Source organism: Notamacropus eugenii, chromosome 3, assembly GCF_028372415.1.
Source record: "Notamacropus eugenii isolate mMacEug1 chromosome 3, mMacEug1.pri_v2, whole genome shotgun sequence".
In the NCBI taxonomy this organism is placed as follows: domain Eukaryota; kingdom Metazoa; phylum Chordata; class Mammalia; order Diprotodontia; family Macropodidae; genus Notamacropus; species Notamacropus eugenii.
Genome location: NC_092874.1, coordinates 7,659,935 through 7,684,500, shown reverse-complemented (window position 1 = coordinate 7,684,500; position 24,566 = coordinate 7,659,935). Strand labels below are relative to the sequence as shown.

At 40.5% G+C, this 24,566-nt stretch overlaps 1 protein-coding gene across 8 annotated transcripts in view; it reads left to right on the top strand.

Moving 5' to 3' along the window:
- DGKB (diacylglycerol kinase beta) overlaps positions 1–24,566 on the top strand; it is a 686,362-nt gene that overhangs the window by 191,832 nt on the left and 469,964 nt on the right. For 7 of the 8 annotated variants that reach the window (XM_072650808.1, XM_072650809.1, XM_072650810.1 and 4 more), the window contains 3 exons: positions 100–253; positions 12,189–12,329; positions 20,875–20,924. In XM_072650808.1, the coding sequence (XP_072506909.1) occupies positions 100–253; positions 12,189–12,329; positions 20,875–20,924 (345 nt within the window). The remainder of the gene's footprint in view (positions 1–99; positions 254–12,188; positions 12,330–20,874; positions 20,925–24,566) is intronic. The other variant, XM_072650812.1, reaches the window with a different exon arrangement.

Below are 24,566 nucleotides of genomic sequence, written 5' to 3'. Positions count from 1 at the left end.
GCTATTGTAATGAGTGATTTTGTGTTTCCAATGCCAACCCCGTGCGCCAGCCAACTAACCTTTGCACTCATCTTTTTAAAACCTTTTCTTCCATTGCAGACCATAGACTTTGAAGGTTTCAAGCTGTTCATGAAAACATTCCTGGAGGCTGAGCTCCCCGATGATTTCAGTGCCCATCTCTTCACATCCTTTAGCAGCCAAGCCCTTCATTCCAGCCCCTTGGTCAAAAGCAAACCTCCCCTTCTTTCCGGGGGTAAGCTGTTCTTTCCGTTTTTGTTTTCTCTCATTTCTCTTCACCCTCCCTCCCCTACCCCTATCCCACCACAGGGAATGGCCAAATTTAGGAATTTCAGGAAGCATCCCAGGTTCCACATAAGGAAATCAGAAGGGGGATGGTTGGGTGCAACAGCTTGCCTTTGGTAATGAGATATATGGCAGAGTAGCAAAAGATGGTGTGGATGTGGAGGAAATGCCAGGTTTCTATGAATACTTTATAATTGGGGGAATGCAAAATTTAATTAGATTCTTCACAGAACTGAGATACTCACAGTCTTAGTTTTTCAATGATTGACTAATATCTGTTCCAAGAGACATTGCGATGGGATAACAGGGGATACTGATCTTTCCAAAAAGTATATCAATACAGAAAATCTGGTAACCTAGATTTATTAGAAGGATTATGAAGGTTTTTTGCAATAATAAAGTCAACATTTCAAAGTGCTTCATGTAGGCAGACATGTCTGTGGCTCATACCCAGAGTTCATCATTCCTCCTAGAATCAGACTTTCTTGGTTTGCCAGAGTTTACTCTAACGGTGGGGCAGCCTTCGCTTCATGAAGAGGCATCTCAGGTGACCTTTTCTTTATAGAGCAATCATTTCTTAACCATCTAAAGAGTGACTTTACCTACAAACTTTCTGTGTAACATATTAACAGTCATCGAAAATATGAATGTGATTATTGAAATCAGAAGAAATCAAACAAACCCTATTTGATTACAAATTTAGGAAAATATTGGTTGCAATCAATACAAAGACCTTTTAAGCTACATTGAACTTTTAACAGTGGCTGCTCTAATTTGATGTTCAGAAATGAGTCCAGGTTTTAGCTATAGCGTATTTAGCCATGGGGTAGTTACTGATGACCCCCACTATAAATGATAGAAAAAAAAAATTCTGCTGAGAGCATGCATCCAAAAGCTTTAATGAAATTCCACAGATATTTGCTTTGCTAGGTGCCGACTGACATGCGACCTCACTCTCTAACCTTCTTCATTCCACTAGAAATGAGGAGTCTATTCCTGGTTCCTTTTGACTCTAATAGATGAACCTTTTGCCTTATCTAGCCAAGCAGAGGGCTTTCAGCCTCCCCACCATTCCTCCCCTCCTTATGAAATGCATTTTAAATTCCTAAAATTTACCTCTTTGAGCAAAGAGGCTACATTTTTGGCTTTTACCTGCCTCCCCAGGGCTGAGCACAGCAACTGGAACAATGAAACTTCTTCATAAATGGTTAATTTATCTGCATCTATCTGACATTGAATTAAGTGCTGCTGGCAATTCTAAGGCAAAAAGAATGAAATGATCCCTGTCTTCAAGGATCTTACATTCTATCAGCAGTCAGTAATGAAAGATGTGCCCAAAAGCACAAATGTAAAGACACTTAAAAGTCTTTTGGAAACAATTTCAAGAGGGAGAAAAAAGTTGCAGGTAAAGGGATCAGGAAAGCCTGATGTTGGAGGCGGTTGCCAGGGCTGAGTCTGGCAGGTGGAGTTGTGGAAGGCGATCATCCAGCCCTTGAGGTCTGAGATAAAATTTACTACCCAGAAAGCCAAGCTAGCCATCCAGTTTGACGGAAGCAAAAAGTGTGTCTACACAGGAATAAAAATGGGAGTCATGTTTTGTGAAGTTTTAAAGTTCAGGCTGAGGATTTTATATATTATCAATTAACATATATCACAAGAATTCAGGAGCCCTTTTGGACTAGGCAAGTGATGTGATCAGGATTGTGTTTAAGTAATGTAAATTTGGTGGCAAAATGAGAATGGATTCGAGAAGGGAGACGCTGGAAACGGAGAGGTCAATTCTAAGGTTTCTACAATGGTCTAGGTGTGGCATGAGGAAGGCTGGATCAAGGGGAGAGGTTGAGTGTCTGTGTGTGTGTGTGTGTGTGTGTGTGTGTGTGTGTGTGTGTGTGTGTGTGTGTGTGTGTATAAAAACAGAATGCACTCAAGAGATGCTGTATAGACAGCATCAGATACAAAACAAAGACTTGGAAATTGATAGGATTTGGAAAGTGGGAAGATAGAGGGAAAGACCCCCTTGGGATTTGGAGGGTAGGTGACCACTACTCGCTCCTTTCCCCTGAGTCATTTTAACTGTGTCCCTCTCTTTTTATGTTTTTGGTTCGTTATCCTAAGGGGTCTGGTTCATGTTCAATGTTGATGATATCTCCAGGGACCTGTTCTTATCTGTGCAAATGGAGGTAACCAGTGGCACCACATCACATGAGACTGTTGAGTTCAAAATGCCTCATTTTAAATTTAAGCTTAGATATTTTTTTATTTTGTTAAACACAAAAGGAACACCATCTTTTTCCTTTTTGCATTACCTGGAAACTGCATTGAACAATGACCCCAACAAGCTATTGGAATTTTGTTTAAAACCAGAGGAGTCATGAAGAAATCTCCCTCTTTCTTCACTAGAAAGATGGGGTATGATGTGTATAGAATGAGGCATGCAGGCCGACACCAATATTTTGGCTACTTATATTCATCTGTACTTCTTTGTTTTGAGAAAAAAATTCTAAGGGACACAGAATTGGGAAGGAATTGGGGAAATGGCAATCTTAAAAAACATCAGCTAGGTGGTATAGTGGGTAGAGCACTAAGTCTGAAGTTAGGAAGACTCTTCTTCTTGAGTTTAAATCAAACTCCAGTACTTGCTACCTGTGTGACCTTGGACCCTGTTTACTTCAATTTCCTCATCTGTAAAATGACCTAGAGAAGGAAATGGCAAACCACTTCAAGTGAACAAGAAAACCCCAAATGGGGTCATGAAGAGTCAGACACAACTGAAGCAACTCCAAAACAGCAACATATATTTTTTAAAGAAAACATTTGGAAATCAGCTTCCTTTCTTAGTTCCATCTCAATCTATACCACACTGATGATGGAGGTGGAGTGATTGGTAAATGTCAATGAGGCCAAAAATTCTGTCAGTCTCTCCTGTTACCAACCTGTAAAGCTTTGGAACTGAGACTTGGAGATGAACAAGGTATGTTTCCTAAGTCTGGGAGAGCTTATTACCAAATCTTGACTCTAGGGAATTGATTTGGGTTCTGCTGTACCTTCTGAAATAACCGATTATGAAGTTGTGTTGTTGTGACTCTCTTGTGGATTTGTGGGGTGGGGGAGGAGGAGGGGGAAACATTATTAAGTGCCTACTATATACTAGGCACTTTACAAATACTATCTCATTTGATCCTTGTAATAATTCTAGCAGATAGGCACTATTATTATCCCCATTTTACAGTTCATTAAACTAAAGCAAAAAAGTTAAATTGACTTGCCTGAGGTCACAAAGTGAGTGTCTGAGCCTAGGTTTAAACTCAGGTCTTCCTGACTCAAAGTCCAGCACTCTAGATCCACTATACCACCTAACTGTCTTTAGTTTCCTTTGTAGACCTCACCATTATGGAGTACCAGGTGTGATTCTTGGGGTCTCTGGTAATCCATGTTCTTGGCTTATGTTTATTTGCTTCTACCTTCATTCCCATGCCTCTTCTAGTGTTCATTCATGATTGAGGAAGGGAACAACTCCAAGATCCAGTCAGATGCAATCCAGTCCTGCCTCCAAGCCATGAAGCTTGCTTCCATTTCCCAGTCCCCTGAGAAGGGTTCCTAGGGATGCTGGGTAGCAAATGTCTTTAGTAACAATGGCCTGGCTGTGGAAGATCGGAGGAGGAGGCTTTGCATTCCACTCCTCCAGAATGACTTTCTAAATTGGCTATGATGGGTACCAGAGGTACCAGATGAATAAGGATAATAATTAATCCATGTAGATCATCACCATGGGCAACTCTGCATCCACATGCACATGGCAGTGGATGGAGTTCCCTGTAAGATTAGAAGAAAAAACATAACAGACCCAGGTCCTATGTCTTCCAAGGGAATGAAGCATGTTGACCATAGCTAAGCTGACCATAGCTGAGCAGATCAGAGTTAGAGTAAGGAGAGTGTGAGGAAATATGGAAATCTCTGCTCATAGACCAACTTGGATGATTAACATCATGCACTTTCAAAGGAGTATGGTTTGCATGGCTCCCCTTCCCCCGCTTTTCAATTATTGAATACTTTCTTTTTTTAACAATAGAAAAATAATTGTCATCAATCTTTACAAACATTCTTCTAAGACTAGAGTTCTTTGTGACCCTCTTATTGTTCATGTTGAATTATTATGGTTTAGACTCCTTGAAAACACCCTCATTTTTGCATTAGGGAGTTAAATAGACCTTTTAGATTTAAATGTTGGTGTGGAAGAAATTTTGTAATGCTTCACCAATGTTAAAGACATTTTATCAGAAAATTTAATTATATTTTATTGTTATGATGAATCATCTGAAATTGATGGGCATTATTTTCAGGGGTAATAATGAGAGATGTGTGTGTGTGTGTGTGTGTGTGTGTGTGTCTAAAGGGAACAGCTTGTTCCATAAACTTTCTCAAGTAGTGACTAAAATAAGAACCATTTTTTATTCCTGAAAATGGAGTAACAAGCACATTCATTCTCCAAACTCCAGAATATTGCTACATGTACTACAAGAGATGCCTCCATTGCCTGTCCTCTCACTGTCTTCTTAACCCCTTATACTATGGCTCCTGACCTCATTCCTCTGCATGAGCTGCTTTCTCCAAAGTTCCTAATGATCTTTCCATGACCAAATCCAATGACTTTTCTCAGTCCTCATTCTAGATTTCTCTGCAAACTTTGATACTATTGATGCCCCTCTTAATACTAGAGCCTTCCCTCTATGAGTTATTTCCTAATTATTCTAATGTATCAGCAAAGACCTCAACTTACCATGAGGGCCTACTATACAGATTCTTAGTACTGTTTTTCTAAAAGGCAAGCAACTTTGAGGGGTCAGTAATCACTTTAATCAAGCACGTATATCATTCACTTAGTTCAGGGGAAAAAGTGAACACACTGAACTTCAGAGAAAATAGAGAGAAACAAAGACCAACAGACAGGGCTTCCAACTGTCTAACCACAGGCAATACCTATGTCGCAGATCAACAGACAGATCCAACTGTCTGACCATTACATACATACATAGTTACCAGACAGAGAAGCACCAACATCTGTGTTTTCAAAGCTGGGGGCTCCTTAGTGTCTACCCAGAGTCTCATCTGGCCAAACAAATACTTCCAATGAGTAAGCCCCAAAACAAAACCTCACCTCAGAATACATATACACTTTTCAGAGCCAGAGGGCATCACAACCCTTGAGAACCAGTGCCTCATTAGAAAATTAACAAAAGGTGTGGGCCTTTCTACAAAACAAATCTCCTCTGATCAAACTTCCCTTAATGGGCAGGCCCATTAATGGGTGGGGAAAATCTTTAACTCTCATTAACAGAATTAGCATTGCATCTAAATATGACATGTTTGTACATATTTGTTTGTCACTCCAATTAGATTGTGAGCTCCTACAGGGGAGGAGCTATCTTTTGCCTCTTCCTCTCCCCCCCCCCGCCCACTCATGCTTAGTGCAATGCCTACCATATAAGAAGAGCTTAAAAATGTTTCTTAATTGACCAATCCAATATTTTTGAAAGTATTTCAAGAACTAATGTCTCTGGAAAAAGAGCTTTGATCTTGTCATTTTTAAACTTAAACATTTAAGCAAGAAATAGCAATATTTTTAGATGGATGGATGAAATATTTGCAAAGCACTTGTCATTTAGTTATTTTCAATCATATCCGAGTCTTCATGAACCCACTGAGGGTTTTCTTGGCAGAGACACTGGAGTGGTTTGCCATTTCTTTCTCTAGCTCATTTTATAAATGAGGAAACTGAGGAAAACAGGATTAAGTGATTTGCCTAGGGTCACACAATTACTAAGTGTCTGAGGCCAGATTTAAACTCACCAAAGATTAGTCTTCCTGACTCCAGACCAGTGCTCTGTGCACTATGGTGCCACCTGGCTGTTACCTGGCAAAGCATACTCTGAAGATATTTATTATTGTGATAGAGATAAAGCCCTAGGTTGTAAGGGGAGCAGATGGTAGGCATTGGCATTGTGTAACCATCATTGACAGAGTTATTTCCAGGTATATGCTGAGGAGGGGCCAAGCATCTTTGATACTCTCCCACCTTACAGAATCTCAGAGTTTGGAAGGATTTCAGGAAGTTTAGTCTATTCCAAGGCAGAACTACTCCTTACTTCAACACACCTGGCAAGTGGCCATTCTGTCTTTGCTCTAAGACTCTCAGTTGGAAAGGTTCTGCCACCTACCATTAATCCACCCTCTTCTCCTAATTCTGACCTCTGGGTCAAGAAGTACAAGTCTGAGGCCTCTTCCACATCACTGCCTTTTAAGGGAAACTCTTGCCTCAGTTCTGTTATGTCCACTCCAAGAGGTAAAGCTGTAATTCTGACCCTTATCATCTCTCATCTGAAAGTTTCACATCCTCTTTCCTGAACGTTCACTCCAAGACTTTGATGTCTTGTGGATATAGGTTCTTAGACTCCTTGCCCTCCATCAAAGTCAAATTCATCTGCCTGGTCAACAAGTCCCCTCAGAAAGCAATTATTAAGTGGTCATTATGTGCCTGGTGCTGGGCTAAGCACTAGAGATATATAGAAAGGTGAAAACCAGTCCCTGCTCTCAAGGAGCCCCTTGGCCAATGGAGGAGGCCATGTGCAAACAGCTAACAAGACAGAGATGGGATGAACTGGGGATAGTTGCAGGCAGAAGGTGCCAGGATAAAGAGGTGGGGTGGGAAAGGTGTCTTATGGAAGGGGGGGATTGAAGCTGGGACTTGAAGGAAGCCAGAGGGCAGAGAAGAGGGGAGTAGGTATTCCAGAAGAGGGAGATATGCAGCAAAAATGCCCAGTCTTGAGCAAGACCATGGTGGTTGAGGAAAAACCGGGAGCCCATTTTTGTGAGATCAAAGAATATTTAGCCAGGGTTTAGTGTGTGATGTGAATTAGTGACCTAAAAGATGCTTGGAACAGGACGGTAGCAGATATATCATTCGATTAAAGACAATGGCTCAGCCTTTAACCCTTTCTGAAGCAAAAAATGCATCCTCCCCAGAGCATTCTTTCTGAGACCTTTACCAGTTTAAGAAAGGGCTCAGAAATGGCAACTGATCTTCTTTTTGGTGACTAGTTGTCAAATATGTGGCTCTGGTTTTTTTTTTTTTTTCTCACACTTTTATAACATCTAATGATCTTCCCCCACATTCTTCTTCCTCTTGGTTCACTGTTGTGTTATTCTACTGGGTTTCCATTCATCAACTTTCAATGAGTTTCTCTAAACAATTTAAAATCCATTCAGCAGAAGGCTTAGCCAGAATTACTGAAGCCCATTGAAAACAGTGGGGAGAGAGCACTCAGTTACTCTGTCAGGAATTTAATGATGCGAAACATTCTGAAACTGCTTTAGAAGAATATTATGCAGTGTTTTCCATGCTGTAGCCGATGAGGCTGAGCCGGGAGCACTGTATATTTATGGCTCATCCACATTCCCCTTTTACATCCAGCATCTCTGGGCATGTGTGTGCTCAGGTAGGTTTCCCCTACAACAGCCCTGCTCTTTATCAAACATGGAGGGGGTCCTGGGTTGTCAAAGGCCAGGGATGGATGCTAGTGGCTCTTGCCAAGGTGGCAAGCTTTCAGGAAAGGTCTCCTCTCCGATACCTTAGGAAGTATTTTTTTCATTGTCTAGGGACCACCCAGGTTAAATCTAAATGATTCTTGATGTCTAAAAGCTGCCCATCAAGGAATGAGTTTATTCATAAAAAGCAATGCCCAGAGGGATTGGGACCTGCATCAGGAATAGGCAGCATACACTGATGAAATTCCAGATCCCTGAAGTGTTGAATCTTCATATGCCTATACATATATATGTGCACATTTCTGCATGTTTATGGAGTTATTAATATCAGCTTCCAGAATCTGTGGTTTGATTAGGTGGGGACCCACTCTACCAGCCCATCTGGTGTCCCACCTACTCTTATGATCCCAGAGATTTGCTTGAGGCTCATGTAGATGAAGTGACTCATTCAGGGTCATTCTCCTAGGAAGAACTATCTGCCCTCACTTTTATCCACATTCCTACCATCATCCCCACTTTTGTAATTTCTAGGCTCTATAAACAAATGGAATATAGTAAAACCTCCTTCTAATCCTATCCATTATTTCAAATTACTTTCCTTGCACTCAGTTCTAAACTCTGCAGTCGGACTTCTAACTTCATCTTTTAACTGAAATTGCTTTGTCCAGTTACCATGATCTTTTAATTGCCAAATCTAATGGCCTTTTCTCAATTCTGCTCCTCTAGATCCCTCTGCAACTTTTGACCCTGCCAATCACCTTCTTTGCCTTGAATTATCAAGGTCTTTCTGGTATTCCTCTAGGTCTTCATGGACATCCCTTTTTGGGTTCTTCTCCTATCTTTCTGGCTACTCCTCAGTCTTATTTGCTGAATCTCCATCCAGGACATATCCCCATTGACTTTGGTTGTCTACCTAGTCTCTGTTCTGGATCCTCTTCTTTTCTTCCTCTCCACCATTTCCCTTTGTGATCTCATCAGCTCTCATGGGATTCAGCTATTGGCAATAAGCAGATAATTGTCAGATTTATTCACCCAGTCCCACTCTTTCTTCTGATCTCTAGTCTCATCTTTGACTATTGAACATCTCAAACTGAATATCTTCTAGAAATCCTGAGATCTATGTGTCCAAAACTGAACTCACATTTCTCCACAAATTTCTTCCCCTTCCTAACTTCCTTATTACTGTGGAGGTTACCACCATCCTGCCAGTCACCTGGGTTTACAACCTAATTTCATCCTTACCTTCTCAAGGGTATCTGACTGCCCCCTCATATCCCATTAGTTGTCAAATCTTGTTTGTTCTACTTTCCTATCATCTCTCATTCATGCCCTATCCTGTCCTCTGTCCCTGCCACCATTGCAATACAGACTCCTACCTTCTCATGCCTGCACCATATTACAGTAACCAGATGGCTACTCCCCATGATTCAAGTCTTTCCCCATTCTGTTTTATCCTCTGCTTGGCCATCAAATTGATCTTTCTGAAGCATCAGTCTGAAGGTCTCCCCTTCCTTTGTCCTCCCCATTCAGTCTGCCCCAATGGCTCTGCATCACCTCCAGGATCCTTGTAAAATCTTCCACTTGGTTTATATAAAGCTCTCCATAACCCACACTGTCCTACCTTTGAAGACTTCTGATAGATCTCTCTTCCCTATGTTCTCCATGGTCCAGTGGCACTGACCTCCTGGCTGTTCTTGACTAAGGATCCCCATCTCCCAACTGCATGTTTTCACTGGCTGTGTCACATCTGGAGGTCTCTCCTTAGTTGAATATAGAAATCTATCTTACTCAACAGGGAGGTAGAAGGGGGCAGATGAAGCAAAGGTGGTGGGGGTAGGGGTGGGAGTGAAGGGGGCACTGATAGAAAGGAGGGTGGATTTGTGGAAGTGGTAGATAGAAGCAAAACACTGGTGAGGAAGGAAAGGGTGAAGGGAGAGAGGATAATCAGGAGGAAAAATGGAATGGAGGTAAATACACAGTTAGTAATCATAACTGTGAATGTGAATGGGATGAACTCTCCCATAAAACAGAAGTGGGTAGCAGAATGGATCAAAAAACAGAATCCTATAATATGCTATTCACAAGAAAAACATTTGAAGCAGAGGCACAGAGGAACACAGAGTAATGGTAAGGGGCTGCAGCAGAATCTGTTGTGTTTCAGTCGAAGTAAAAAAAAACAAAAAACAAAAAACAGGGATACCAATCCTGTTCTCAGACAAAGCAAAAATGAAACCAGAAAAGCAGACCTAATGAAAAGAGATAAAGAAGGAAACTACATCTTGCTTAAAAAGATACCACACAAAATGAAGTAATAGCAATACTAAACATATATGCATCAAATGGTATAGCATCCAAATTCTTAAAGGAAGATTTAAGTGAGTTACAGGTTCATAACCAAACAAGAGAGGGAGAGTATTACAAAATGTAAAATAGATAATTTTGATGATGTTAAATTAGTAAATTAGTAAAAAGCTTTTACACAAAACCAATGCAACCAAGATTATAAGGAAAGCTGAAAGCTGGAAAACAATTTTTACAGCAAGTGTCTCTGATAAAGGCATTGTTTCTCAAATATATAGAGAACTGAATTTCCAAAAATACAAATCATTCCCCAATTGATAAATGCTCAAAGGATATGAGTAGGCAGTTTTCTAATGAAATCACAGGTATCTATAGGCATCTGAAAAATTGCTCTAAATTCCTTTTGATTAGAGAAATGCAGATGAAAGCTTCTTTGAGTTACCACCTCCCACCTATCAGATTGGCTAATATGACAGAAAAGAAAAATGACAAATGTTGGAGAAGATGTGAAAAAATTAGGATAGTAATGTACTGCTGGTTGAGTTGTGAACTGATCCAACTACTCTGGAGAGAAAATGTTGAACTATGCCCAAAGAGTTATTAAACCACCTGTATAACAATACCACTACTAGGTCTTTTTCCAAAGATGTTTAGGGGAAAAAGAAAAGAACCTACATATTTTAAAATTGTTTGTAGCATCTCTCATTAAAATGGAAATCCCGGGGATACCCATAAGTTGGGGAATGGCTGAACAAACTGTGATATATGAATGTGATGAAATACTAGTGTGCAATGAGAAATTAGGAACAGAGAGGTTTCAGAAAAAAACAAAACAAAGTAAAACTGAAAGACCTGTATGAACTGATGCAAAGTGAAATGAACAGAACCAAGGGAAGATTGTACACAGTACCGGTAACAACTCAGCTCTTCTCAGCAGCATAATGATCTAAGACGAGTACAAAGGACTCAAAAGGGAAAATGTTATCCATATCTAGTTAAAAAGTTGATGGACTCTGAATACATATCAAAGCATACTTTTTGACTTACTTTCTTCTTTTTCATGTTTTTTTAATGTTTCTTCTTTCACAACTGTGATTAATATGTTTTATATGATAGCACATGTATAACCTATATCAAGTTGCCTACCATTTTAGAAAGAGGGGAGGGGAAGGAGGGAGTAAAATTTGGAACTTAAAATCTTGTAAAAAAAAAATGAGTGTTAAAAATTGTCTTGACATGTAATTGAGGGAAAAAATAAAATGCTATTTTAAAAAAGAGAGACGAATTCAAGCTTCCTTCAGAGAGGAATCTGTTAAAATGCTTTGCTAGTCATTCGTGTGCCTCTGGAAAGTGTTTCAGCCATGATTGTGGATCTTAGCTGGCTTCAAACATTTTCCAGTTTGTCACCTCCCTCCATGTAACTGTTCTGTTGTTGTCCCTTTGGTTAACATCACAGAAGCTTTCCTTTTCTCATTTGATCCTATTATGTAGGATTCCTTATACAAGCAATTAGAAATGTTCCACAACTTTCTTCAGGAGTTCTTTTTCTCCTCTTATTCCTTTTCTTCCCACCATCATACAGGAAAGCATTGGACTAATATTGAATTATTTCTGTCTTTCTTTGCTGTGGTTGAATCTTTGTCTCCCCATATCATTTGGTTTTAGCTTTCCCTGTGTGATTAAGCACATCAAGAATTTCTGATGTGATTTTGTTTTCTGAGTTAGTTTATTTTTTCCCATGTTGTCATCTTTAGTTGGGCAATACTGAATTCAAGCTTTCTGTTATGTGTTTCAAGCTTGATTTTTCTAGTGCCTTTCTATAGATATCCCATCGCTCCCTCAAATTGCATTTGCTTTGGTGACATTAGAAGACCTTTCTTCTTGTGATTCTTAAAGTGACAATGGCTCTCACCCATTTTTTGTGTGCAGATTCTGAAATGTTTTCATTTTTGTTTTTAAATTCTTTCTGTCAAGTCCTGTAGGAGAATATGTTTCTTCATATACACGTACATATATTCAAAATGGAATCATTTCTTTTACAGGTTTGCGAATGACTAAAGGTGCTGTGACTCCCCCTCACACATCTCCAGCCAGTTTACATGCGCCTCAAGTCATACAGCTAAAAGATATCGTCTGCTATTTGTCCTTGCTTGAACGAGGGAGACCTGAAGATAAATTAGAATGTGAGTGAACCATTTATTTACTTTACATATAATGATTTGGGAATGGTGACAAAACTAGGGTGGATCCATCAGAGGTTTATCACAGGATACATGGATTTAGAAAATATTGGAACACGTGTTCCTTCAGATGGTAAAATCAAACCAAACCAACCACCCATCCCTAGATTGGTGCCATGTTAGCAAGGCTAGTTCAAATGGGGACGGGGGGAACACTGCCATTTGGTTAGTCCACAAATCTTCCCATTAGGCTACTCATTAGCAGTAACCTTGTAGTCACTTGTGGTGTCCTATACCTATGGCCCATGTCACAAGTACCCTGTCTCCATACCACCAGTGTGATATCCAAGGGTCTCTCCTTCAGGTACTTATGTTCCATGGCCTGGGGACTTACTTATTCACCCCATCTCTTCATTTGTCCTGAAAACCAAGGGTGTGTCTTTGGTCAGTCATATTTCTTACAACTTTTCTTTCTTTTTTTCCAGCATTCACTTTTATAAGATTTTAAATTCCAAATTTTTTCTCCTTCCCTCACCTTCCCAAGGTGACTTACAATTGGATAGAGGTTATACATGTACAATCGTATTAAACATTTTCCCACATTAGTCATGTTGTAAAACAAGAATCAGAACAAAAGGGAAAAAAAACATGAGAGAGAGAGAGAGAGACAGACAGACAGACAGATAGACAGACAGAGACAGAGAGAGACAGAGACACACAGAGAGAGAGAGAGAGAAAGAGAGAGAGAGAGAGAGAGAGAGAGAGAGAGAGAGAGAGAGAGAGAGAGAGAGAGAGAGAGAGAAACTGTATGCTTTGATCTGCACTTAGACTCCAGAGTTCTTTCTCTGGATGTGGCTGCAGGAGTCACATCAGGAGTCCCTTGGAATTGTGTTAGATCACTGCATTGTTGAGAACAACTAAGTCTATCAAAGCTGCTCATAGCACAATGTTGTTGTTGTTACTGTGTATTAATTCTTGTAAGTCTTTCCAGGTTTTTTTCTGATATTCACCTGTCCAAAATTCCTTATAAAATAATAGTATTCCATTATATTCACATGCCACAACTTGTTCAGTCTTTCCCCAAGTGAAGGGTATCTCCTCAATTTCCAACTCCTTGGATGCTCCAGGGTGGGCATTGGAAGCTTGGCAGCTTGTGTTGTTCAAGAGATTCTTCTCATCCTTGACAGCCAGTTCTCACCCCAAGGAGCCTGTCAGTCCTGCGTCATGAGCCCTTTTCCCCACCTCGCTGAGAATGTGAGCTGGCTAACAGCTTTGCACGCCAACACCTTGTGCCATGTGTGTGCCAGGCACAAGTGGAAGCTCAGCGGGTCGGTGAGGGACGGTAATGGCTTTATTTACTGCCCTAATATCAGGACACTGGGGCTACATTTCTATTGGCAGCTGCTCCTCATAGAACCTTCCCACTCACTGGATCAGAGAACTAGCCATGAGGGATGGAGAATCTGTAGTGAAGGGTCTCCCTCTGGTGGAGAGACAGAGTCAGTGCAATGCAATGTGTGGTAGGTACATGTTTGGAAAATGCCTGTATTTTGGAAGCAAAGTAAGGGAGCACTTAGCCTGTGGACACAGGACTGGCTTTGTGGATCGTTGATGCTCTTGAGGATGGCGGTTTTCTCTCAGACACGCACTGATTCCCCGACATCTGCTGAGGTTTGGTGATGGGTTGATGTCCTGCCAGCAGAATGTGAGAAAGCAGAGTTTGTCCTGGAGTCCCATGACAGCAGCGCCTTCTCTCTGCAGCCTTTTAGAAGGAATTTCAGGATTTTAGCCAGGAGAGAATGTGACTGCTTTGCTTTCCTTTTTGTTATCTCTAGTCCCTGGCTTTAGGCAATAGGGCTGCTGTTTTGGTGAAAATGGACAAGTGTTTGCCTCCTTTTGGGTGATCCCCAGAGAAAGAGAAACAATTCCACTTCATCTACACCTTCTCATCCAGGGAAGGGAGGCCTCTCATCTCCATTCTTTTACCACTCCTCTATGAAAAGTCTGCCCACTAGTAGGATAGCGGCTGTCCCTGAGATCTGGCAGGGAAGGGGGTAGAAAAAGCTGCATGATGTATGGGAGAATTTTCAGTAACCATTTTAGCCAAGTAAGAGTCACCTAGTTGGATTAGCTTCTTCTTTTCCTCAAACACCTGGTGTGTGTGTGTGTGTGTGTGTGTGTGTGTGTGTCTGCATCTGTGTGTGTGTGTGTGTGTGTGTGTCTGTGTGTGTGTTTGTGTGTGTGTGTTTGTATTTGACCATCGAAGTACATGCTTTGTGCTGAACACACAGTAAATCCTCCAAAGGAAACATTTCAGCAGAAACTTATTTTCTTTTAACTTCCAAATCTTTGTTCTCTGCCCTTCCTCCTTTTCCCAGAAGAGTCCCTGTGGGTCAGGGGCCTGACCAGTCTGATTCAACCTTGGCACCTCACTTAGCTCAGGCAGGACTTTTCATGCGTAGGATCTTCTGGTTCTTTTGTTTTAAAGGAAAAGGTTTGGTCCGTGTGGCCACCCAGGTCCCTTCTCATTTTTAATCCTGTCATTCTGCTTTCTCTTTCCCTTCAAGCCTATTACTGTCCCTCTGGCTAAGTGAGGATTCATTTTTCAATGTGTTATCTCCAATTAGCCTGTACTTCTGAGTCCCGGGGAACTCAGGAACATCCTTATGTTCACTTGTTTCTTTAGTCCCCTCACATCAGCTCCCTCCATCTCAAGAACACTTTTGCCTTACCTACCCCTTACTATTTCTTGGCTCAGCGTCATTCCCCTCGGTACTTTCCTCAGTGGTTTTGAAAATGTGAAATGGGAACTCCTGAGGGGAACAGATCCCCCTTTACAGGGAGTCCATGGAGTCAAAACTATTTGTGAACTGTTGTACAATTATATTATATATACCAAAAATATCAGTATGTAAAAGATGCACTAGGAAAGCAGTTTGGGCTTCTCCATAATATTTAACAGTGTAAAGGAGTCCTGAGAATCAGGTCTGAGATTCCTGCCTCTGTGCCATGCATTTCTATCTTTTTCTAACCCTTAAGATATATTTTTTTATTCCCTTCTTAAACCACCTCTGTATTTAAAATCTTTTTTTTTAAACAACTTCTCCTACTTCCTTTACCTCCCATGGAGATTTTCATTAGGATTTGAATGACTACTTTAATCTCATCACTTAGTGTAATAATGATTGCCTCACATAATGGTGACAGCCCAATTATTAAGGAAAGGATGCTTTTTTTAAAATACATTTTGGGGATGCATTTTTCTTGCCTAGAAATTAATTTTATTCACTAATTCATCTGTTCATCCAACGAGCATTTTTGAGCGTCTACTCTTTACAAAGTATTATGCTAGGAACCTTGATCATTAAGGTCTTGCAACCTTGTGGAGTAAAGACTAAAATTACCCCAATTTTGCAGATGAGACAACGGAGGCTGAGAGGATTAATGACTTGTTCTGGGTCCCACAAGTAATATTGTTTTAGAAATAAGATCTGAACCCAAAGCTTCCTGGCTCCAAATTGAATGCTCTAGCTATTGAACAACTCTTCCTCTCTTAACAACCCCAAGACACAAAAATTAGAAAACACGTGAAGGGAAAGATCTCTTTGTGTTTTGTCCATTTTCAAGTCTTTCTGAAGTCCAGGTACTATGTTATATACATTATGGTGCTTTTATATACATTATAGAATGTGTATATATATATATACACACATTGTGGAGTGTTCTGGTTTGACTGGTCTGATTTTTTCATCATTTTGCTCAAGCCTCTCCATGGAGCTTGTAATCAGTCACAGTGGACTCTCCTTTTCTGCCTCTTTTTCTTCCTTTTCTTTCTCTTCGTCTTTTTTGTCCCTCTCCTTTTTCTCTTCTGCCTCCTTTTCCTCCTCCACCTTTATTCTTCTTAATCCCCCAGAGACACTTTTCTCAGAAAAGACTCACAAGCATACATGACAAATTCTTCAGCCATGAAACAGTAATCCATCCTTTGCGTTATCCTTGAGCACACAGTCAGTACTTAAAACAGCAACAATTAGCGCATGGGGAAGTATGAAACAATGCATTCACTACTGATTATAGATTTCCTCTTTACATCTACATATACAGTCTGAGTAGCTGACTCAAGGTCCATGGCCCCTGGCCAGACAGCAGGCGTAGGTTATTGTAATGCCATTGTCACCTTCCTCGAGAAGCTGGCATAGAGATCATCTCCTACTGGGCAACCTGAATCTAGATCAAGGTGCTCCCAATCTCTTAAAATCATAAGGTTTTTGCCAAAGCTTGAAACACACATCTCAGATCACTATCAGATCACTTGTGCTCAGAAAAAGAAACTCAGACCTGGGGAAGCTGATCTGGGGCTTATGTTGCCAAACACTTGTTCTCATAACTCTCTGCTCTGTGAGGTTAGCTGTCATAGTGGGGGGCCAGGAAGGAAGGGGCAAGATACTATTCTCTTCCTCATTAAAAGACTGAGAGATTGAGTCCAAAGCAATCAGCTCCAAAGAAAAAAAGAGAGAAACCTGTACACAGCATCTACATCTACCCACTACCCCAAGATTGGTACCTTCGTCAGAACAAGATTGTGTCATTTTACCATTTTACCAACTGTATATCTGCAATTGAGTGAAATCATGAAACTTCCCCAAGATTACCCAGCTAGTTAATGCTAGAGCTAAGACCACAATCCATGTCTCCTAATGACCACAAGAGTACCTCCTCACCATTTTCCATACTATGTGAAAAGCAGAACAGAGGTAATAAGGTGGGGAAGATGAGAAACCTTCCCTATGTTGGTACCTGAAAAAATTCTCCTTATCCCATAACAGACATAATATATCAAGTAAGACTCCCTGAAGACTGTCAGATCTGTTGAAGAGTTCTTAATGATCTGAGAGAGTACCTGGTAGATCACAGCCTTCCATTCATGACTTCCATTTCAACATCTTTATTAAGACTTTAATGAAGGAATAGATGATGCTTTCAAAGGATAATAGGAAACTGAGAGAGAAGGCTAATGTGTTCTATGACAGAATCCAGGTCTAAAAACACTGACCATGTGAGAGCAAAGTTAGCTTTATGGCATCACCTATGGTGTCTCTGTTTGTACCTGGATCTCTTCCAAGGCTGCGTTCAGTGAATCTTCTTCAGTCAAATGATCTTGCAGCCTAAGGATGTGTATGCACCTACAAGAAGCAGTTACTTTCTTAACTCTTGCCAGAGCCCTTGGAATATTAAATTGAAAAGAATTAAGATGGGAGAGCAACTTGTCCCAAGACTGTTTTTACCCATCCCAAGATGTAAAAGGAAGAGATTGTGTTAATGAAGGTGACAGCAGTTCAGATTGTCGTAAGGTTCTGAAAGTTTCCAAAATTCTTTCCTCACAATAATCCTGGGAATTACATAGAATATGTTTACCTCCCTCTATCCCTATTTTATAGATGACAAAAGCGGCCCCCAAGTGATTCAGTGATGTGCTCAAGGTTACACACCAAGGCATGATGGGAAACTTTGGGAGACAACTAGGTATTTTGACTCCCTAGGAACATGTCTTCCCTCTTTATGTCATTGATATAAGTCTACCTACCAGTTTAACTCACTGTGTATATGCAAATATTTGCATGCATTGGCTTTATACATATGGGCTTTACACATGTGTGTTTATATATATATGTACATACATACACATAAATGTACATATAGCTTTGCGCTTATGAACACAATCAAAGTTATTTTGGGGCATGGTCCTTTATGTGGAGATATGCTCTGTATGTATGTATGCACTTATATACAAAGTATACCTACATATACAATGTAGGTATATGCTTATATACAAAGTATGTATATGCTTATATAGACAGACCACCAAGCCTGGAGTCAGCAAGACTTTGGTCTCAGAGACTTACTATCTGTGTGACCCTGGCTAAGTCACTTAACCTGGTTTGCCTCAGTTTCTTCATCTGTAAAATGATCTGGAGAAGGAAATGGCAAATCACTCTAGTATTTTTGCCAGGAAATCCTTGAATGAGGACATTAAAAGACAGACAGGACTGACACTGCTGAAAAGTAGAATAACAAGGGGGTTGGAGGAAGGACTGAAGAGGGTAGATACACCCAGATGTCATATTGAATGTTAAATAAATCTAATAAACTCTATTTCGTACCTGTGTTCATAAATAGTTTTCTCTGTTAACATTCAAAAACTACTGAGATGGAATTTCAGCTTTGGACACTCCCTGAAACCATCACTGGGATAATTCTTGAAGTAAACAGTGTGATGGCGTTGGTAATTATTGCATACTGGAAAACTCATCACAGTAAACAGCTTTCTACTTTAGAGAAAAACAGTTTGAATGAATTTTTAAAAACCTTGAATCTTAAAATGCTCTAAGTAAATACAAAGATTTGTCCGTTGTATGTGGCGGGCATTCCCTAGTGGGCAGTGAAATCTCTATGGCTACCATTGGAAAGGTGGCATTGCTTTGGTGATATGCCAGACTTCTGCTCTTTAGAATTAGGGTTACTTGGGCCACTGAAAATTGAAGTGATCTATCTAGGGTCATACAGACTGTATATCAGAGGCAGAATTCAAACCCACATCTCCTGGAGTAGCCAGTAGGTTGTGCTGCCTTTCTTATTAACAATAATAATGTGGAAAATGCCATACATGCATATGGGAGAAGACATAACAAAAATGAATGATATGCTTTCTGCTCATGTAAATAAACGTACTAGGCAGTCTCAGTTGTTTCTATGGTGAACGAATATATGTAATTACATACATATTTTGATAAGTAGGCAAAGATTACTTGAATCTTTTTATATTCATTTTCTCCTGTCTTTATTCATAAGTCTGTCTATCAGTTGATCTGTCTATCCCTCCTCCCTTATTCTACTAAAACAAATCTCCCCACAGTCACAACTTATCATCAGCTACTGAAGGTCCAAGGCTATCTCTCAGGGTACGGTTGGCTTCAGCACCAACTTGAGCCAGACGTATTTTTTTTACTAGACAAAGAGTAAGGCCTCAGAAATTCTTAGCCTTGAAATGATTGGCCCCTCAGTAAATTGTTGTAGTTCAAAGTAGAAAGTGTTTGCTGAGTCTAATAGTGAGCTTGCAGGGGGGATGTTTAATGGACTCACGATTTACGTTTTTAACAGCAGCCATGCAATTTCTGTAATGGCAAATAGTTGGTCATACTTACTGACTTAATTGAAGCAACTTTGGGCCATATTTTATCCAAAGTAACAGACTTGAAAGTAGCACAATGTATGTCTTTGGGGAGGTTTTATTGTAGTACTTGAATGATTGGGGGATAGGTCTATCAATTAGAAAAGGTATGGTTAACTTAGCTGTAAAAGGAAAAGCAAAGGCAGTCCTTAAGCCAAGATTCCTGGCCCAGAAAGTGATGTCAGAGCTTCCTTGACAATTTATTAAGCGAGGGATTCATTATCACATTCAAACCTGCCAACAACAACTTTATCCAGTGATTAAGATATGGAAGGGAGTGGGCTCTTTTTTCATGCCCCTCAGCCCTTTCCACCTTGTCATTTTATAATGCTTTATATGTTTCAATTAGTATCCCCATTTTACGGGTAAGGAAACTGATGCCAAAAGGGGGCAGTGACTTGTTCAGAGACAGAGGCGAAGAAGTGCCTGAGGCCAGAATTTCTGACTCCCACCTCCATGGTCTCTATCCTGGGCCACCAAGAGATGCTGAGTCATGTGATGAACAGAGACCTTTTCCAGAAGCTACGAGAATCCACCTCTGACATATCCCAGCTGGATGACCATGGGCAAGAATTTCTCTGTGTTCTCATCTTAAGACTACGAGTTGCAGAGGACATGCTGATGTGTATCAGTAGAGGGAGATTTTGTTTTGTTTTGTTTTATTTTTTACCACAAACCATTCAGTCCCAATCCCAGTCCCTGCCTCTCAAATTCTGAAAGAGTTCCGTAGATTTTCAACCAATAAACATTCAGAAAGTAGATACTCTGCCCCAGACACTGTGATAAACCCTGACAGTGCAAGTACAGAAGTCTCCAAAGAATCTAGATTCTTCCTTATAGAATTCAGCTGTCTCCATAGTTCTCTGATAGAGGCCACCCAGATATTGTTAACCTCGTTTTGCCCAAGAGGAAACTGAGAGTCTGAGAGAATCAGCCACTTTTCCTCATGGCTAGTGAATGATGGATGCCAAATATGTTGGATTTCCTGTCTCTTTATCCAAGTCCAGCTACTTCCTTGAACAGAGAGGCTGTGTCCTCTTTTCATTGTCCTTTGGTTTCTTTCTTTCCCTTTTTAATGATCTCCACGGGAAGAGTTCAGCACCTCTAGGATTCCTCAGTAGGTCAGTGATGAATGTGGCAAACAATTTGGTGGCATCTTTAATCACCTCTGATCGATGGCAATTGCCACAGGCTATTTCTTTGACCAGGGAGAGCCAGGAAGGTCTGGTGGCACGATGGTGTATTCACTGGACTATGGGCGCATTTCTGAGTTGGCTCTTGGGATACTTCTCTCCTAATCTCCCACTTCTTCTCTTTCAGTCATGTTCCGCCTCTATGACACGGATGGCAATGGCTTCCTGGACAGTTCGGTGATTGCATTTTTTTTTCCTTCAAATTTTCCTTGTTAATTTCTAAATACTTCTTTCTGAAGAGAATGGTAATGTATCACTTGTGGGTTTTACCAGTGGAAGTTGGTTTCTCTTAATTTCCATGTAAACTGGGTCAGAGATCCAAGAAAGCACCTGTTGGAATTGGGTTATTTACCATGGACCACAATGATATGAAACTACAACATTTTTCAGATCTGAGCTCAAAAGAGGGAAGGGACTGACTGGGAGGGGGGAGTCTATCAATTATGCAACAGAAAGAAGATGACATTTGTTTTGAAAGAACAAAAAAGCACAGACTCTTCAGTCTTAGGAAATAACTAGTCTAGGGAATTAATGCTGCTCAAAACATCCTAGGAATGTAAGTTTACAGCTCGAAGAGGTCTTGGAAGGCCGTAGTTCCAACTCCGTTATTTTTATGATGAGGAAGGCAAGGGTGTATCTGAGACAGATTTAAACTCAAGTCTTCCTGCTTCCATGTCTTTTCTGGCTCCCAATTATGTACTTTGGGGTGAATACTAGATGAATGTGTCTATTGCTTAGATCATGCCCTATGCCATGGAAGTAGACTCCAGGTTTGTATTTTGTAAGCTCCAATTACTTAAGAGGCAAATAAGATATTGTAAATATGAGAGAGATATTCCTTCAGGTGATCTCACCTCCAAATCTGTTAGAAAAGATTGTTTTGTTTTTTGTTTTGCACAAAATTGCCCCAGAGTTTGAGGAACCTCCATCTCAATTTGGAAGTCTCTTTATCCTCTGAGACTCCATTTTAATTGTGATCTAACTTTATCTTTCCTAAAGTCTTGACATTCTGTCCTACCTAATCTCATGAAAGACTAATAAAATATTAAGTGTAAGATTATGAAAAGTTTGGAATGTAAAAGTCCACTTTAAAGCAATCAACATTTGGATCAATGGATTATCGATTCAATAAAGCATCCCCCACACATGAGTTGGCTGTCACTGCATGTCAATCCCTTCGACAGAGGGCAGATAGACTAATACAAGCAATGAGATGAAGTTGGAGGCAGTTTTATGTAAGGAAGGAGGAGGATAATGGCACATTAGTGATTCTGGAGAGAGATCAAAGACATTAAAAAAAGGAAAGAGAAGACCTTTGGCTCAGGGAAATGACCACAATTATGAATTGATTGTAATTGCTGAATTTTTTTATGTTTTAAGTAGCTGAGATTTTTCCGGTGGTCATCAGTCTTGAGGTGCCTGGACGTCTTTGTTTGTTCCATTTGGGAAGGGGAACCATTGATTTCACAACTCTGGAGGACCTGAGAGATTCCTTAACCCATCCTCCTCATTCTACAGATGAGGAAACGGAGGCTTAGAGAGGGCATGCAAGGGAGCATATGATCTTCCCAGGGGCACATCCATTTCTGTTTCATGACAGGATGGGGGCCAAGGGCTTCTGACTTCCTGCCAAAAGGCATTTATTTTCTTGAAGGTGACCCTTGAGGGTGTTTGCAATGCCCCTGACACTCAAGACCATGAATGAATTCCTTGCTGGACTTTGAATTTTGTGAATTCTCAAGGACTCCTGCAGTAACTTTGTGCACATGTCCACACTCAAACCCTGCGGGTCTAAAGCTCCCAGGACTGGGGCTTTATTGTCCTACCACGTGACAGTCCTATGCATGAGGAAAGAAACTATATTTTATTGAAATATTGAAACGTTGGGTCTCTGCAGTGATCACAACAGTGCCTTGAAACCTATAATCCTTGGAAGGGCCATTGCTGGCCACTTTGAAGATTGTGTCTCTCATACAGTTTGCTTGGTTCTGTAAGTCTTTGTGGTTCTGGGCTGACACATAAACTCTCTATGCCCTAAGCATCTCTCTAAGCTTCTAGAGTGCCAGGGAGCTGCCACCTGCTATGCTGGAGAGTTTCCTCACCTGAGAGTTCTCTATACTAATGCAACCGCAGGTCCATCTCCTGACTTTTTTATTTTTTTAAATCACATTCATTAATATTTTGGGGCATAGAGAAACCACAACAAGGAGACTCAGTCTAATATTTTTTTTTGCTATTTAAAAAGACAAACAAATAAGCCATTAACAATAGTTACAGTCAAACTCTAAGACAGAGTTTGAGGAATTCCACTGATGGACACCATTAGAAATGACCTTCTTTAATCTATCGTCCTGAATCGTAGCAGACTGGCTTTTGTTTTTAAGGCCCCCCTTCCTCCCTGTATTTCATAGAGTCTAAGGGATATCAGATAGACCTCCCTGGTCATCTCAACTTGCTCCCTGAACAAGCACGGACTCTCCATGAAATCCAGTTGCTGTACAACAACCAGAGTGAATCCCCCATGTTGGGTGGCAGCCCCTGCCACCCGCGGATGCACTCACTCACTCACAGTTTGGTTTTGTGTCCCTATCCTGTGCAAGTCATTTAACCAAAGCAACCCAGAAACTCTCAGTTAAAGCACAGCTTCTAGTTCCTGTCAGCAGAGGAAGTTGGTCAAATGCGAATTTTCTACAAGATGGATGTCACTTATAAAACCAGAGAAACATATAATTGAACAAATATAAAAAAGAATAAACTACAAAAAAAAACCCCCAAAAACACAAAGACCATCCTCAGGCCTTCAGACTGAGCCTGACCCCCCAGTCACCACCCTCTTCTATATTTTACAGAGAGATGTCAAAAACTCTACATAGACTAAAAAAATGTTTAGTGCTTTTATACCACGGGAACACAACAAAATATTAGGAGGAATTTATTCTACTGCTGAGAGACTTGTGTAAGAATTTTAATTTTATTAAAATAAATTCAAATATTAGTTTTTACTTAAAAAAGTTCTTTGTTGTAAGGAATGACTTTCCAGAAAAGGGAGGCAGAGAAATAGAAGGAAGTCTAGATGACGTAAAAATAGAAGTTATCACATAAAATTGGTAGAGAAGAAATATATTCAGAATTCTTCCATCATAACTTTCCTAATGAATTTTCAGTCTCAAGATTATAAAAACATTTGCAATCATTCACACAGCAGGAACAGCTTGAAATAGGGAGCAGAGGACCGACCTTGGAGTCAAGAAGACATGGGTTCCCATTCTGTCTCTGATGCCTATGGATTGTGTGTCCCTGAACAACCATCCCATCTCTCCCAGTCAGATTTTGCTTGGAAAGCACTTGCATTCAAAGGAATTGGCTAATGTTGAAGTAGGAAGGTGAATCTGGTTACTCACTGAACCTTGGCCTCCAGTCAGTCATACACATATCCAGATTGTCACATCGCCAATAAGAATGCACAACACACTTTGACAGACTGTCCCCTCAAGTTAAGCCCCACTCAGTTTCTGTGGAACATCTCTTTCCTCTCTCAATCCTCCACCTGCAAGTCAAAGCCATATGGGAAGTAGAAATTCTCCTTTGGTAGAGGGGGTGAAGGCGGGCCTAGAGCACATGTATTCCTTTGGCCCAGGAAAGGGTACTTATGTGGGGGCTGGGCCTTCTCTCATGAATTCTGTGCCAAGAGTTAAATCCTTCTTCTGGTTTCCCCTTCCTGGGGCATTGGGGAGATTACTATTTAATAAGTTATTTAAAAACTATTTCACATTCCTGGTTGAGCAGGATCAAGGCCTGTGGCATTTTGGATTATGGAGA